Raw genomic sequence first — 17538 nt, forward strand, 5'->3', positions numbered from 1 at the left:
ACCCTATTTAGTGTTATCTGCAAATGCACTCAATTCCCTTACCAAGATAAATGATAAAGATATTACACAAGACTGGTCTCAAAAGTGAGCCTTGGGGGATCACTGCTTGTGATCAGTCACCAACTGGCTTTAACTCAATTCACCACAACTCTGGGGGCTCTGCCGTCCAGCCATTTTTCAACTCAGCCAAGTGTCCACCCATCTAAACCATGAACTGCTAGTTTCTCCAGGAGGCTGCTGTGGGAGACAATGTCTTTTTCCATGCATCTTGAACAGATGTATTTAGGATAAGAAAGGAATTACTGTGTGTTCTTCTCTTATGTAATAACATGGCCCACTTTTTCCACCTGTACCAGTGAAAACCTTCTGTTACTAGAGATGAGTTTCTCTCAGCCAGCTTTGTAGACTTTCTTTGCCCATTGCTTACACTTCTTCCATTCCTGCAACTAAATTCTCCAAAACCAAAGGAATCCAGAACGCTGATACAGCCATGGATTGCAGTTGTGTGCAAAAGGAAGAATGCATAATAGAATTTGTTACCTGTGGTCTCCTGATCTTTCTGGTTTTCATAGACACTGAGCTATACCAATAAAACTTTTAAGCAATATATCCATAAAACATTTTTTTACATTGATTATTATATTAATGAATAACTTTTTAAGTTGTTTTGATCAATGTATTTTAGTATAAGTATTTCATAACACAAGGGCTTCCTTGACCACATTGTATATTTACCTAAGAAATGCAGAAGTTAGCTTACTCTAAGGTTGCTCTGACCTTACACTTGCATATGTGGAAATTCTAAAAATTAATTGAGATGCTTCTAAATAGTTTGATAAATTTTCAAGTAAAGTAAAGAAACTCTCTATTTCAGCTAGTGGATAGTGAAGTTGTGATGCTTTCTGCCCATTGGGAGAAGAAAAGGAACAGTCTGGTGGAACTGCAGGATCAGCTCCAGCAAATACCTGGGTTTTTAGCAGATCTGGAATGCCTTACAGCAAACCTAGGTAAGGACTTTTAGACATAACAAGCATTTGTGTCAGTACAGAGGATTACACTGAAGTTCAGCCATTGAGAATGCTGCAATCATAAAACTTTGATTTGCTTCCCAAACACATCCTCTCTATTATAATGGTTCAAACTGATTTGGTAAAAGAGCACAGTCAGTAGCAGTTGCTTTCCCAGCAATTAAAATATTTTGTGTCACTAATGGTGTTGGAATTGCACCTTTTGGTGTGAACAGTTGACAATTATTCTTGAAGTCTTTGAATTCTTAAAGATTTGTGAATATTATGAGCACTCATCTATGTAGCTGCTTCATTTTGAGTCTGGGATTTTATATAATTTGTTTTAAATTGTTTGCTTGGGGCGGGGAGGGGCAAGAAATTGACTTGGCTTGAGACAATTTCAGGGCAGAAACTTTTCAGTGAGAAGTGATGGTTTGGACTTGATGATCTTGGAGGTCTCTTCCAACCTGTTTGATTCTGTGATTAATTGTTCGTTACCAAGCTAGCTTCCATTTTGTTAGTGTACAAGGTTAAGCTAATCTGAAGTGATACCATGCTGGGTGAAACTAGCAATGCTACATGTTAAGGTTACCTAATACCTCATGTTTACCGTATGGATTCTGGTTTTGACAAGTTAACCAAATGTTAAACTGTTGATAGGACTAGGGGGAATGGAATGAAGCTGGAGGTGGGGAGATTCAGGCTGGATGTGAGGAGGAGGTTCTTCACCATGAGAGTGGTGAAGCCCTGGAATGGGTTGTCCAGGGAGGTGGTTGAGGCCCCGTCCCGGGAGGTGTTTAAGCCCAGGCTGGATGAGGCTCTGGCCAGCCTGATCTAGTGTGGGGTGTCCCTGCCCATGACGGGGGTGTTGGAACTAGATGATCCTTGTGGTCCCTTCCAACCCTGACTGATGCTATGATACTATGATTTAATTTAAAAGGTGAAAAGATGAACCCTCCAGTGTCCTACTTCTGGAAACCTGTCATACAAAACTGTTGATTTGCTGTTGAAAACTATATGGGGAAAAGTTATTCTGGCCTCAGTCACTTAAATGCTGTTAGTGTTACTGAGCCTCAAATTGGGGACACGGCTTTAGACAAGTAGGAACCCTTTCTGTCAACAGTAGGCCTCTTGCTGCCTCCATGAAAGTCTGTTCAGGTAGCATCAAATTAAAGTTTTGAAAAAAGTGCTGCATGTGTGTGGATTTTAGTAGTAAAGTTCCCCGGGGACTTTGCCTACTGTTTTCTAACTTGACAGTAAGCAGAAATTCTTCATGTAATTGCAGCTTTTTTTGTGGGGTGGGCTGGATTTGTGTGCTGGTGTCTGATATGAGGACAAGGGTTCTTTTCTGTGTTCAAAGGCTAGTTTCTCATTCTTCTATGCTCAGTGGATATGCACAAATAGGCTTCTGTTCCTAGGTAGTAATAACTGGTAGTAACTTGGCAACTTCTTTCTGAACCAAGGAATGTATTTGTATATTACAATTTTGTTAAACCACCTTATTTAGTAAGGATTTATCATGTGGTAACCATTTAATGTTGGCTTTTTTTAAAACTCTGTTATTTTTGGAGGAAATATTAATTCAAATAATGATTTCTTTTAATACTGGTTTCAATATCATCACACACAAAATGATCCAGTCCACTGGTAGCCCAGAGATAAACAACCTAATAAAACCTATTGGAATTGTCTTTGTAGCTCATAACTGTGAATGCTATAAAAGCTGATGAACTGGGGTTACCTTCTCATTCCTAACATTACAGTTTTATGAACTAGGATTAATCTCACTCTGAAGAATTACTTGTAGAAGTTTCACTGTCTCTAGAATATTTTCTGATACTGTACAAGCAGGATTTAAGTAAGTGTTAAGCATTCTGCATGGGTAAGCTACTGGATTTTTAAGCTTACTGCTAAAGTGGTGGGATTTGAAACAAATTTTCTAGCCTGACCATATGTCAAATTTCAAGTAATTCACCTAGGGGTTTTTATTAGTTACTTCTAACCACTCTGAGGTTTTTTTTTTGTTTGGTTTTAGTTTTTTCTTCTGTTTTGAAGAGAAGTAAAATTTGGACCAAATTCAACATCAACATTTCTGGAAGTGATTTAGCAGAAATTTCTGTGATATTCTGCTCACTGTTTTTAGAATTCTATCTGAGATATCTGCTTTTTATAAATGTAAATGGTGTTCACTTTTACAATAGATGATTAATACTGTGGCTGTGAGTTTTAAAGATAAGTGAAACATTCTGGAAAAAAAAAGAAAAGCAAAAATTGAATTCTGAACTGCTGTGTCCTGGATTGTGTGTCCAAGATGTAATTGTAATCATCATTTTGGAAAAGTAATAGTTCTGTGTTGTCACATGATACATTTCTGATAAATATAGTAATGATTTTATTTTGAAGTAGATAGGGAACCCTGGCTCCTTTTGATAAAAGAAATTTCAGATAGCAAAAGTCATGGAAAACATGAGGTTGAGAGTCCTTCAAGATCATCCAGTCCAACCTTTGACCCAGCTCTGAAGGGTCAACACTAAGCCGTGTGCCTGAGCACCAGGTCCACATGCTGCTTAAACACCTCCAGGGACAGTGACTCCACCACTGCCCTGGGCAGACCATTCCAATGTTTGATAACCCTCTCCAGAAATACTTCCTAATATCAAGCCTGAACCTCTCCTGGTGCAGCTTGAAACCATTTCCTCTAGTTGTGTTGCTTGATACCAAGGAGAAGAGGCTGGCCCTCTCATCGCTCTGTCTTCCCTTCAGGTAGTTGCAGAGAGAAATGAGGTCTCCTCTCAGCCTACTCTTCTCCAAACTGAATAATCTCAGCTTCCTCATATGCTCTTCATGAGCCCTTTTAGCAACCTACTTAAAATTGGTATGAGTCATGTACAGATTGTTCAGCTTTGGCTGTGTATTACAAGACACATTTTTATTAGTACTGTTAGAAACAGTTTTTTAACTCAGGTATTCACATTATCTGTCATCCCCTATGTTAAGTAAGGAGTGTGTGTCTTTGAATTTATTACACAATAACTCATAACTACTGTTGAAAATATTGAATTAAAAATTACTCTGTGTGAAAGTGAAAAGGACAGTTATTTCCCTGTCCAAGTTCAGAAGCTGGGTGATCATTTGGGCCAGTTTTCGAGACACAGAAAATATGTGCTTGTCAATAACTGACATACTTCTCTCAGTATGAAATATGCTTCATATTTGAGAAGGAACATTTTTCTCAAGTATTGGCTTTGATTTCAGCAAATCAGTGTGCACAAACCTCGATCTGAATCCAAGATTCACTATTTTTTCTTAAACATCTAGTGTTAACCATCAACTTGAAACTGCTTTCAGAAAGGCTGATCATGACATGTTCAGTGTAGGGTGAAAATATTTAGACTAGGGAGACTGGGAAGAAAATCAGACTGGAAGACAGTAATTCACAGAGATAGGAGTCATTGTTTCCTAACTTTTAATTTATGGTGGGGGTTTTATGGTGGGTTTTTTTTTTTTCTACGTATGCATGAGGTGAAATAAACTTTTTGCACTGCTGAGGGGAGGTATCCTTGTTTATACCTTGAGCAGAAAGACATGCCTTAGTTTCAGATTGTGCATCAAATATGAATGTTGTGGTGGGAAGCATTGAGCAGACAATCAATATGATTGGTAATCAGGCTTCAACTTTATTGTTCGAAAACACAGCTTATATAGTATATTCAGCAGCTAAATATGCATACGTGTCATTATTCTACTAGCTATTAGTCCAGGGTTACATCATATTATCCATCCTACTTGGGGTTAGGCCTACGTTCAACTCCACAACCTCCTTTCTCAGTAGGTCTTTGTTTCGCATATATACTTTGTTTCACATACTACTATCTTGTAAGTAACTATTTTTCACATGCTGCTATCTTATGAGCAACTGCAAGCACAGTCACAGGGCTGTGGTGACCTTGCTACATCAGCATACCAGCTAAACACTGAGCAGTAAACAGCAAGATGGAGTCTGGCCTATACACTCTGAGTAAACAGTTGTTCCATAGAACCATGTCCCTGCAATTCAAGCCATTCCTCAACATATGAAAGTTGCTATTTTCTAGCTTTGTAAAGTTCAGTCCAGTTTGTTCAGAGAAGCACAAGTGAAAAAAGCCAGGTACCCTTTGTTTGAGAAGTGGTTTTAAAGTAATTTTAATGGCCTCTTCAGACATTAAGGAAATGTAAAAATTGCAAAGTAGAAGGTCACAGTGATTATAATATCTTTTTCTTTGCAAGATTTACAAGGTTATGATTTTCATTACGAGATTTTGAGTTTGGTAACATTTGAACTACCTTAAGAATTTAATAATCCGTATTTTGGGTACTCATTTTGCAGTAAAAAAACAAAACTATTTTTTAAAATGACATACGATTATTCTTTAATTTCTTGATTGATAATGACAAAGATCTTTCCAGTTTGGATAGTGCAATATACTTCCAACAACATCTTGTCTTCTGAGATTATAGAATTTAGTTTACTTAATCAGTTTGTAGACAGCCTCTGAACTGGTACTTTTAAGAGGAAAAATGTAGCAAATAGCCCATAGACTTGTCTCTTTAGGCAATACATGAATGTCTTTGAGGAAGAGAAGTCATTAGTTTGCTGTTATCTATTTGTTAATCGTGGCCTGTGTCAGGGTGTAGGTACTAGCAGTAAAAGGGAATTTAATATGAGGCTGTTTCAATTAATATTTTTCACAAGACCTGACATTTGAATTTGGACTTCTGAATTGTGTTTGGTTACTTAAATAACAGTTTCTTTTCTTTTCTTTTTTTTTGTTAACACCTAGGAATTAATAGCTCCTGAAAAAGAGCTAAACATAATCACCTAAATATAAGGAAAAACTTCTTTACTTTGAGGGTGCTAGAGCACTGGAACAGGCTACCCAGAGGGGTAATGGGGTTGTCTTCTTTGGAGAGATTAAAGCCCACCTGGACAAGATCATGGGCAACCTGCTGTAGGTGAACCTGCTTTAGCAGTAGGGTTGGACTAGATGAACTCCCTTCCATCTCCTTCCATCATGCAGTGATTCTGTGATTTTGTGAAATGCTTTTTAGTGTACACTTGTAATGTGTAACACAGAGTCCATTAAAAGACTCTAGTTTTTAGTGGGTTGTTTTTGATTCTAAAATTATTTTAAAGTTAGGAGAGCTATAAAAACTTCAACTGTAAATGAGTTATGATTTGGAGTTGGGAAAGTATTTAAAGAAAATCCTATTTTATTTATTAATAAGTAGGACATTTTTTCTATCTGGATAACCAGTTTTTTAAAAATGACTGATGCTTTTCTTGCTTTCGTGAGTTTCATTGTTGAAGTGAAGCAGCATTTATCTTTTTACTGATAAAATCAGGGAAAAGGGGGGATTTTTGTATGTATATGAATAATGTAATCATAGAATGCTCAGCTTGGAAGGTACCTTAGAGGTCACCTACTCCAATGTCCCTGCCCATGGCCACCTGTTCCAGCCTGAGCCATTCTATGATTTTATAGAATCCCTGCCATGGACAGGGTCAACTCACAACTAGACTCAGCTGCTCAAGGCCTCATCTAACCTGGCCTTGAACACTCCCAGGGAGGAGACATCTGTAACCTCCCTGGGCAACTTATTCCAGAGTCTCACCACCCTCATACTGAAGAGCTGCTTCTTATGATCCAGTCTAAACTCCCTCAGCTTAAAACCATTCCTCCTTGTCCTACTGCTAGATGCCTTCATGAAAATACCCTCTTCAGCCTCCCAGTAGAATCCCTTCAGGCATTGGAAAGCAACTATAAGGTGTCTCTGGAGTCTTCTCTGGGCTGAACACCCCCAATCATGCATGTCCTCAACAGGGTATTTTTGTTTCATAGTATCCAGGGCAGAATGTTTCAGTGGAGAGGGGTTGTTGTCTAAGATAGAGGCATATATGTATAAAAGGCACCTAGTTTGGTGCTGTAAATTTGAACATGTCTGTAGCTTTAATACAGAAGGAAAAATGTGCTAGTACACTATTATAAAGCAGATATCTTTTTTAAGTACATATATATTTAATATTTTGGTGGTGGTATCTTCAGACACTGCCATGACTTATTTACAAAGTGTATTTACAGATTCTGTTATTTGGTTGTGGGTAGTATATTCCACATCCAAGGAATATGAAGACAGTTAATGATTTAATCAAAAATTAGAGAATTTCCAATGCAGTGATTCAAACTGGAAACTCAAGTGTCATGACACGCAGCTTTCCACAAGAGGGATTCAGTAGCAAATTAGCTGGGTACTCACATCTTGCTACTTTTGTCCCGTATCTTTCCAGTCTATAACTGAGGCGGCTCTTAGCTTGGAGAGGGTTAAGGGGCCCCTCTTGCGCGCTCTGGCTCAGGGCTCTCGGAGCTTTGGGCTGAAGCAGTGCAGCTCTTCCGGGAGTTGCTTCTCTCGGGGCTTCCCCCCTTTATAACTGGTTTGGTTGCATGGTTTAGTTGGTTGGGTGGTGTTGGATGATAGGTTGGGTGCAATGATCTTGACGGTCTCTTGCAACTGGATCGGGTCGGGCCTAGCCTAGCCTAGCCTAGCCTATCCTGTCCTATCCTATCCCTGGCACAGGGCTCTCAATGTTGGTTGCTTTGGTCCGGGTACAAGGCTCAGGTGTAGTTTGCCTGCTAGGGTAGACTCTTCAGGTGCAACTCCAGCAGCATTTGGCTCTTCTTGCTTTCTCAGTGAGAACAAGGCAAATTGCCTACTATCTCAGCTGGTTTAAATACTGTCTGAACACAATTTGTGTCAATTGCTAACAGGGAAACCTGATAGCTTAACCTATAGAGTGGGGCATGGCCAAACATGGCCAGGGGCACACACAGTTCACAGGTGTGTTATAAGGTTAGTTACACATGCTACACATTCACCTGGACCCCAGGAAGCGTCCAGGTGTGCATATTCACAGATGCTTAGCCTATTGTCTGGATTAGAGCATGTTTTGGGGCTTATCCCTTCAGGACATATATGTGCTATGTAGTTCAGCTCTGTCAGCTTCCTGTGAATGGTCTAATACTACATTGGTTTAAGATCTTTTATTTAAAAGAATAAAAATTAAGCACTAATAGAACTGTGATTATGTAAAGAACTTATTTCAAAGTGTTGCAAATGAATTGAGCTCTTCTGTATGCCTTTCCCTGCTCATTTTATTTTTACTGATGTTTCCCTGTCTCACCTAGAGATAGAGAGAATATCTTTCATGTAATTGGTTCTATCCTTTCTGTTTTCAGCCTTTTTTAGTCAGAAAACTGATGGAACTTTGTAAGAATTTCTTTCAGATTCTTGGTGGTTGGGACAGTGCAGGAAGGCTGCATTTGAAGTTATAGTGGGAAAAAACAGAAAACAAGTATTTTCTGCTATAGATGTCACTGAGCTTTTCTAACATTTCTGTACTACTGCAGTACTTAAATCAGCTAGAATTCAGAAAGTGTTTCCAGGAACAAAATTTGGGTTTTGTGATTCTTGAGTTCTGAATAAATGCTTTAGCACACTGATCATAATTTAATTTATGTTATTTGATCAAAGTTTAAAATGCTTTTAAAAAGTAAGAAGTGTCACTTTGAAGGGGGAACTTTAGCCTAGTTCCTGACTGCAAAGGCTGAGGGTAGTTCTCTAAATTAGTTGGGAGGTAATTTCAACCCACCACAGCTGGTAATCATGTTGCTGTATCTGTAATAGTGTAAGACACACAGGCCTAACTAATATAATTGGCATGATGTCACCTGAAATGCTTTTTCCAGCTAATAAAAACTATTATTTCTACCAAGTGTGATATCACAGTATCGCTAAGGTTGGAAGACACCTCGAGGATCATTGACTCCAACCTGTCACCACAGACCTCATGACTAGACCATGGCACCAAGTGCCACATTCAGTCTCTTATACAGGAAAATTCTCAGTCTAAAGATAGAATGGATTTTTTTCCAGCCTTCTAAAAACATTGAAAAGATATTTTTCTTCTTTACAGCAGTGCTGTTTCAGGGTGAGATGGTGTTTGTTGCCTGACCACTTGGTTGTGGGATTTCTTGAAGAGATGGAAAAGAAGTACTAGCCTTGCAGATATTCTTTAGAGCATTATCTGACTTTCTGGAGCATTCACCTTAGGTACCACTCTGAACTATAAACTCAAAATTAATTTCTAGATTTCTTAGGTTTTTAATACTTTTAAAGTGTGAGCTTATTTATCTTTGAATATAAGTAATATTATAGCTTGAGTTTCAAATAGATTAAATATGTAGGTTGGTTTGGAACTTTTTGTTGTAGAGTGTATGCATTCTCATAGAAGGAGAGGTGTTGATACACCAGCATAGCTGGTGCTGTTGCTATGGAGCTGCTTTCACTTCAGAAAGAAAAACTCTTAAAAGCTGTGTGGCAGTGAAGTAGAATTGTTATCTTTTGGAGACTTCTTAAGTGTTCATTCCCATTCTTCAGAAGCACAGTGTTTCCTGCAATTCCCACTAGAGGCTGCTCAAATACTAGTTCTGGGAATCAGTTGCCCTTTAGAATTCACTTCATCCTTTTTATTTTCCTGTTCTTTGTTGTTGTCTTTTACTATTATTTCAATAGCAAGTGCAGCAAAGCAGGTGGTGTGGTTTTTAAGTGGAAAAAACAGTGGTTGATAGGTACCTTCCTAAATTATCTTGAGTCCTGCTGTGTTTGTGAATTTTGCAAATTAAGAAGTGAGCAATCATTCTGAAATGCAAGTTAGCATAGCATAGACATTTGGATTTTTATGTACCCTGGAAAGTCTATTTCTTAAGCAGAAAGGGACCATGAGTTGTAATTGCAATCATGATATTGCCCTTTGAATACAACAGGGTTATGTGAGAGAAAATTGAGTATGTGGTAAACAATGCATGTTCCACATCACAGCCTATATAACTGAAAACCTTTTTTCCCTCAAATTTGTTTCCACATTGTCAACTGCATGGGGTTTTGGTTTTTTGGGGTGGTGGGATTTTTTTGGTTGGTTGTTTTTTTGTTTTGTTTGGTGTGTGTTTCTTTCCTTCATGACTACCACCATCCACCCTTCCCAAGTGATCTGTATAAAGATGAATACTTGCAGGAAATCCTTGCTGATTTTATGATTCACATTTCCCTTTTTGCCTTTTGTGAACCAGTACCTTACTTGTTGGGGACTAAAGCAACATCTTATGAAGTGGAGCTGAATGTACGAATATTCATGCTAGGAAATTTGATAACAGGGTCTTAACTTTTGCTTTCTTAGTGGGACCACTAGGGTAGCAATTTCTAATGGAGTAATAGCTAAGAAAACTGAAATGTGGTATACTCTAGGATAGGATTCAAGTAAATGGCCAAACCAGAATTAAAGATTTGACTGATACCTTCAGCTTGCTTTTCTTTCTTTTGAGCATCCACAATATATTAGATTACTTCTTTTCTACCTTGAAGTTATTAATTGTTGTCTTGCTTTATGAAGATTGCTCTGTCTGTTACAGGCAAAGGTGAAACACAGTGATTTGCCAAAACTCAGTTGCTTTAGGTTTTCTGCTACTTCAGTCCATTATCTGTGTAGTTCTTTGTGTCAACAATCAAGTTCATACACAGATTAGTGTGTCTATCTCTGACCTGCAAATTCTGTTCTATTCTTTGCTAATTTATTTGCAAAAATATGATCTATCCTCCTTCAATCTACCTTCCTGATGGTATAGAAGTCCTGGCAAAAGGGTGAATAATCATCCTTTATTCACATACCTCCAATCCAGGGTGACTAGCTCTGTGTTTGGGAAAAGAGTTTTTCCACTTCAGGATTCTGTGGAGGCACTTGGAGTTCAGCATTAATCATGCACAGGGACAGTGATCCTTTGATAGAAGATTCACATGAGATACTTCAGATAAGACCTCAGAAGATCTCTAGTCCAAATTTCTACTCAAAACAGTGAGCTGTGAGATACGATCAGGTTTCTCAGGGCTTTTCATAGACATGATCTCTTTTAAGTTGAGACTCTAAGCAATTACCATTGAAGAGGAGATTAAGAAATTTTGCATGTTTTAAAGTGTGTGGGTATGTAAAATAGCTAAATCTAGAGATCTGTGAAGAGTCTGCCTTCAGAGCAAACATTCTAAGTCTCTATTCTTTTATATTGTCAAAAGTTCATTTAAAAGTTAAAATTGTCCTGGTATGCTTTAGTCTTGCTTCATATGAATAATTAAGGTTAGCATTGGTTTTGGTCAGCACAGCTTTATTCTATTGATTTTATAGGCAGGAAGGCCTAGACTGACAGTGTGCCCAAAAGGCAAATTAAATTTTGAGTTCTGGCTACATCTGTTCCTGGAGTATAGACCACAAGTATTTGACCAAGATGCTGGGGCATCTTACTACAAAGGGAACTTCACATAGGCCACCCTTAATGTGGCTCTGCTGTCACTCATTCTATGTGACGTGGACTGAGATTTGTGTATCTTTGTGGGCCATTTATGTATGTGTAGTTATCACTGTGTTAATTATGTACCTTTATGAAGTCCTGTTTCTGTTCAGGTGAGTTGTCCATCAATTGATACAATTTGATATTCATGTAAGTATTTCTTGTAGCCCAGCTAGAGGCAGACTTTGAGGAAATGGAGAATCATCTATTGTGTCTTGAGGACCTATGTGAACAGTGTGAGTTGGAAAGATACAAATGTATGCAGACATTACAGCTGGAAAACTACAAGAAAACAAAAAGGTAAATAAAATAATTGCTATAAATATAAGATCAGCACATATATAAGCCTTTCACTGTTATTTTGTATCCTGTGTATAATGTAACCTCTTTTATTCTTCTAAAGAAACAAGTCTCTGATAGGAAGTTGCACATCTCTAATAATTTATTCAATGTCAGTCTAACTCTTGGTGATAACCAAAGAGTGTGTGTTGGAAAATGATCACTGCATTGTTACTAAAATGCAGTTGTGCTTATTGGAGCAAGGGCTGTTGTTAATAAGCATTGATACATTGCTTTCTTTTAATCCCAGCCTTGGTTGTTTTTGTTTGTCTGGGGTGTTTGGTTTGATTTGGGTTTGTGTTTTTTTTCCCATGTACCTGTAAGGTTAGGAACTGTACTTAGCTCCATCTCCTTTCAGTTCTATCCTTTCCTGTACTATGAGCTATTAATCTAGCATTCTCTTACTTGAAAAATAGGGCATTACTAATTGGAATCAAAGTTCGACTATTAGCAGTATGAGTGGAAAGTCAGAACTTCTAAATCTTGAGTAATAAGAGTAATTTTAGAGAGTAACTTAAGAGAGTAAGTTAAACTATTGACTTTCTTGGGTTCATTACTAAAGTGCCCAAAATAACTGACTGTAGGGGATGAGGAAAAAAATATTAAGTCCATTATATAAGTGAGGATATGAAGAGTTAAATTGAGGCAATTTGTCAGACAGTTTCTGTCAGACCCTATTAAGGAGTGGTGGGTAGGTCTGAATGCTGACAGCCTTGGTGCCAACACTGACATGGGGATAGCCAGCTTACTTGATCTGTCCGACAAAGTATTCTCCTGTTAGACGGGAGAGGCACCCTGGTATCCTCCTCGCTTCTTTTGGTTATGGAAGCAAGTTTGACTTGTGGTGTGGTCAGAACTGTTTTGGCTTACAGTCTTGATTAGGATGCGATGAGCAATTGTGGGACTGCCAGACAGTGCTGGTCACATCACATAGCGCATTCATTTTTCTTTCTTGACTCTGTTTTGTCATCCTTGTAGGTCTTTTAATTTTTTGTTTATTATGCTTTATTTTTAATCCCAGTCTCCTCTCAAATAAACAATCCACCCCTAACGTGTTTTTTTTTTCCTATTTGTCCTCATTTTGCTACTCAAATTTGTATTTCTGATGCCATTATCTAGGGAACCTTGGCCTTCTGTATTGTTAGCAAAGTACTGCTGGTATTGCAAGCTCCACCTCCCAGTAAGTCCCCAATACCTTATAGGTCCCCCTTCAATTTTCTGTGATGTATGGCTGTTTCTCATCTAACTCCTTGTTAACTAGTTGGTAAATCAAACCATTCCTCATGGTGCTATCTGTAGCTTTTGTCAGCGTCTTACTATGTCATCTGTCACATCTAGCAATGTCTCATATTAGTTTTTCACATCCAGTTCAGTTAGCTTAACCTCAGGCCAGTGCCTCAGCAGTGATCTTGTCATTTTCCTGCAGTCTGGATTTTCTCTTTCCCAAACCAGGGCAACTCCATTTTCTCTCTCTCCAGGAGGAGTCAACAGCAGTCAATATGATTGATTAGTCACTTGTTGAGACTTAAGTAATGAAATACTTAATATAATAATATAAAACATTCTAAATATGTGTTACTTAACCAAGTAACATGCAAACAGAAAATGTACATAAAGCAAGATTCATACCCCTTAAATATAGTAATCTCTCTGCTGCCCTTACTCCCTTTACCCTTCCACTAACCTCTGTTTTCAACATCAAAATAGTGTTCAGCTGTTGTCTACTCCACTTAGCAGCATCTAATCAGTTTTATAAATAGAATGCTAAGCAAACTACTTAACGTAATTATAAGCTGATTACATCTGGTCAGATCTAGACAAAACAGGAAAAATGCAGGTAATTTCTGGTTGATCATTACCACTATATTTATTTAAGTAAGAAATTAACTCTAGCTCGTTAGTAGAAGAATTCTTACCAGTGTAGAGACTTGAAAAATGAACAGCTGTCTCAGTTTATGTGTGATTTGTAGTGTTATGTTTGGAATTCATAGTCTGGATCTCTGGGGTTTTTACTCTGACATGAAGTGGGGGTTCAGGAGTCTGTGCTTTCCCTTTAAGACAAGAATTATTCTCAGGGGGTGTTTTTGTGAAGGAAAAAAACAAGACAAGAACTTTTCCCTGTGTTTTGACAATATAGGGATGAAAACAGAGATGAACACAAACTCTGGAAGCTGTAGCTATTTTAAGCATCTAACAAAAAGTAATTTTATGATAAAATCACCATAAATCTTAGGCTAGAAGCTCACATATTTCAAGTCTTTGGAAAAAATCTTCCTATGTGAAAGATTTAGAAGAAAGTGCTCTAGGTCAACATTAAACCTTTGAAACACAGCTTATGGTAACTATGGGAACTGATTTTCAGAAATAGGCCTCCTTATTAAATAAAGCAACTTTATTTCAGTTCAAACAGATTTCTTTTTTCTTCTTTTATCATTGTGAGTACTGGTTTCAAAGTAGATTGACCAATCCAAGATGTTTTCCACAATATTTATTAAAGCCTGTGTTTGGGGAGTAGGAGGGGGGCAGGGGTTATTAATTGTTTTTTCTGTGTCGTATCTCTGGATTTTTAATACTACTTTTGTTTTGTTTTAAATCCATCGATCAAGGTACAGGTATTGTAGTATGAAGTCTAGGTTCCACACTTGTGCCCAGTTAGTTTCATAGTTTCATAGTTTCTTCTGGAAACCTTTTGGCCCCATGGACCATCTTGTAAATTTCATAGTTTCATTCAGGGTTGGAAGGGACCACAAGGATCATCTAGTTCCAACCCCCCTGCCATGGGCAGGGACACCCCACACTAGATCAGGCTGGACAGAGCCTCATCCAGCCTGGTCTTAAACACCCCCAGGGACGGGGCCTTGACCACCTCCCTGGACAACCCATTCCAGGGTTTCACCACTCTCATGGTGAAGAACCTCCTCCTCACATCCAGCCTGAATCTCCCCACCTCCAGCTTCATTCAATTCCCCCTAGTCCTATCACTACCTGATATCCTGAGAAGTCCTTCCCCAGCCTTCCTGTAGGCCCCTTTCAGATACTGGAAGGCCACAATTAGGTCACCTCGGAGCCTTCTCTTCTGCAGACTGAACAGCCCCAACTCCTTCAGTCTGTCCTCATAGGAGAGGTGCTCCAGCCCTCTGATCATCCTTGTGGCCCTTCTCTGGACACGTTCCAGCACCTCCACATCCCTCTTGTAATAGGGGCTCCAGAACTGGACACAGTACTCCAGGTGGGGTCTCACCAGGGCTGAGTAGAGGGGGAGGATCACCTCCCTCGACCTGCTAGCCACACTTCTCCTGATGCAGCCCAGGATCTGATTGGCTTTGCGAGCTGCAAGTGCACACTGAGAGCTCATGTTGAGCTTTTTGTCCACCAGCACCCCCAAGTCTCTCTCTTCAGGGCTACTTTCCAGCCAGTCACTGCCCAGCCTGTATTTGTGCCTGGGATTGCCTCGACCCAGATGCAGGACCCTGCACTTGCTCTTATTGAACTTCATGAGGTTGGCCTGTGCCCACCTCTCCAGCCTGTCAAGGTCCCTCTGGATGGCCTCCCTTCCCTCCAGCGTGTCTGCTGCACCACACAGCTTGGTGTCATCAGCAAACTTGCTGAGGGTGCACTCAATGCCACTGTCCATGTCCCCCACAAAGATGTTGAATAAGACAGGTCCCAGGACTGATCCCTGAGGGACTCCGCTTGTCACTGGCCTCCACTGGGACATGGAGCCATTGACAGCCACTCTTTGGGTGCGGCCATCAAGCCAGTTCCTTATCCATCTAGTGGTCCACCCATCAAACCCATGTGTCACCAGTTTGGAGACCAGGATGTGGTGTGGGACAGTGTCGAAGGCTTTGCTCAGGTCCAGGTAAACGACATCAGTTGCTCGCCCCTCATCTATTAATTTTGTCACCTGCTCATAGAAGGCCACCAGGTTGGTCAGGCAGGATTTGCCCTTGGTAAAGCCATGCTGACTGCTCCCAATCACCTCTTCACTATTCTTTTGAGCGAGTAGTGACTCCAGGAGGATCTGCTCCATGATCTTTCCAGGCACAGAGGTGAGACTGACTGGCCTGTAGTTCCCTGGTTCCTCCTTCTTGCCCTTTTTGAAGATGGGGGCAATGTTTCCCCTTTTCCAGTCTTGCTGCAATTGTTTGCATGTAGGTTAGCATTAAATCCTGCTGGTTTGTTTCCTGTCCTTTGCTCAAGTCAAACACAGTTCTTCCCTTCTCTTCACCCTCCTACTGAAGAGGTACTGCTGCTGCTTGCAGAAAACTCTTTGTATCCCTCCAGTCTCCTAGGGCAGCTCTTGCATTCCCATGGCAGCGCAATGGGTCCTGTAGGAAGCACTGTCAGAAGGCCACCCAACTACACCATTTTGTAGGAAAATGTAGGAAATAGCAAAGAATCCTTGTCCCTGGAAATGAGTGAATACATTTTACTATGTGTCAATTGACTTTAAACATAGTTGTCTGAACGTTAATGTTTATTAGGGTATCTTATTCAAGCACCATTTCCGGTTTTCACCATTTCTGTGCTTTGAGAGCAGACAGAGAAAGAAAATGAAGAAATCTAAAATCCTGACTCTAAAGTATACCATGATGCTAGAATATGCTTCAGCAAAGGAATATTTTGTAATATTTCAAACCTTAGAGGCACTATGTTGTGGTTTTTTCCTTTCTAGTGAGATTTAAAGACCTGCTTTACCTGAGCAAAAAGAATGTTTGTATTTTAAAGATCTATTTGTTATCAAATAGTGTGTAAGGTCATGCTTTAGTGCAGCAGATGAGGAGTTGCACAGATTGTCATAGTTCTTATTAGATGCATTGTCCTGATGGAAGAGGAGAATGTTTGATTTGGTTTCTCATTCAGAAGGTTATAAAATTTATGGCAAATTCATTGTGTAGGTTGGATATGTGTATGTGAGAAAATGTCTTAATCAGTTACCACTCTTATTGTTCTATGTATCTTCTGTTGGTTTTATCCCTTTTTCTAATCGCTTTGGGAACATAAAGGGCAGTAAGGATTGTTGCACTAGAGTGCCTCATGTTAGGCATGTCCAACATAAATATTCAGAAAGCAAATACGAGAAACTTCCTAACTTCTTTTAGCAATTCAGACTAACCTGGTTGTAGCTTTTTGTAGTTTCTTCTAACGTAGGCCAATCGATTGTTATTTACTTGCTAACATATAAAAATTCCCTTTTTCTTCTTTTCCCCCCTGTGCTTTGCTTTTAAATGTTCTTTACCTCCTGTGTGTCACTGTGAAAAGCTGCCATTTTCTGGTGATCTTGTTCGTCCTAAACTATTTTCGTAATTTTTTCTTCTCCAGCATCTAAAGAGAGAATACAGAATGGGTAATCCATTGCCATACAAAATTGTGTTGCCTAAAAAGAAGGTATCTCTGTCTGTTGCTCTTGTTTAGATCCCATAGTGTTCCCCAAGTGATAAGCTGGAACAGTGGTTTGTACAGTGTGTCATCTGCAGCGATGACTCCTTTCTATCTGGCAGAGAGGAGCTTAAATTGTACCTTCATAATCTTTTTCATCTTTATATATCATTTATCAAATGAACTTTTCATGTGTAAAAAACCCTATTATTGCTGCAAATGTTTCAAAGAAGTGGGTTTTTTTTCCTTCTAAAACTAAATCCATTGTTCATTACTTCTAAGACTAAATACATGTTTCATAGTTACCATCAAAATTTTCATCAAATTGTTTCATGCCATATCCTTCTTGATCAGTCTTCCAGTGGTATAGATTTTCAGCTGCT

The 17538-nt window shown here is 39.1% G+C and overlaps 1 protein-coding gene across 1 annotated transcript in view; it reads left to right on the forward strand.

Moving 5' to 3' along the window:
* The window catches only part of DTNBP1 (dystrobrevin binding protein 1), a 73507-nt gene that overhangs the window by 9157 nt on the left and 46812 nt on the right, over positions 1–17538 (forward strand). The window contains exons 5-6 of the mRNA XM_068160825.1: positions 875–1007; positions 11602–11734. Of these exons, the coding sequence (XP_068016926.1) occupies positions 875–1007; positions 11602–11734 (266 nt within the window). The remainder of the gene's footprint in view (positions 1–874; positions 1008–11601; positions 11735–17538) is intronic.

This window comes from Melanerpes formicivorus, unplaced genomic scaffold, assembly GCF_026170545.1.
Source record: "Melanerpes formicivorus ecotype bairdi unplaced genomic scaffold, bMelFor1.0.p_v2 SCAF_53, whole genome shotgun sequence".
Taxonomy (NCBI): Eukaryota; Metazoa; Chordata; class Aves; order Piciformes; family Picidae; genus Melanerpes; species Melanerpes formicivorus.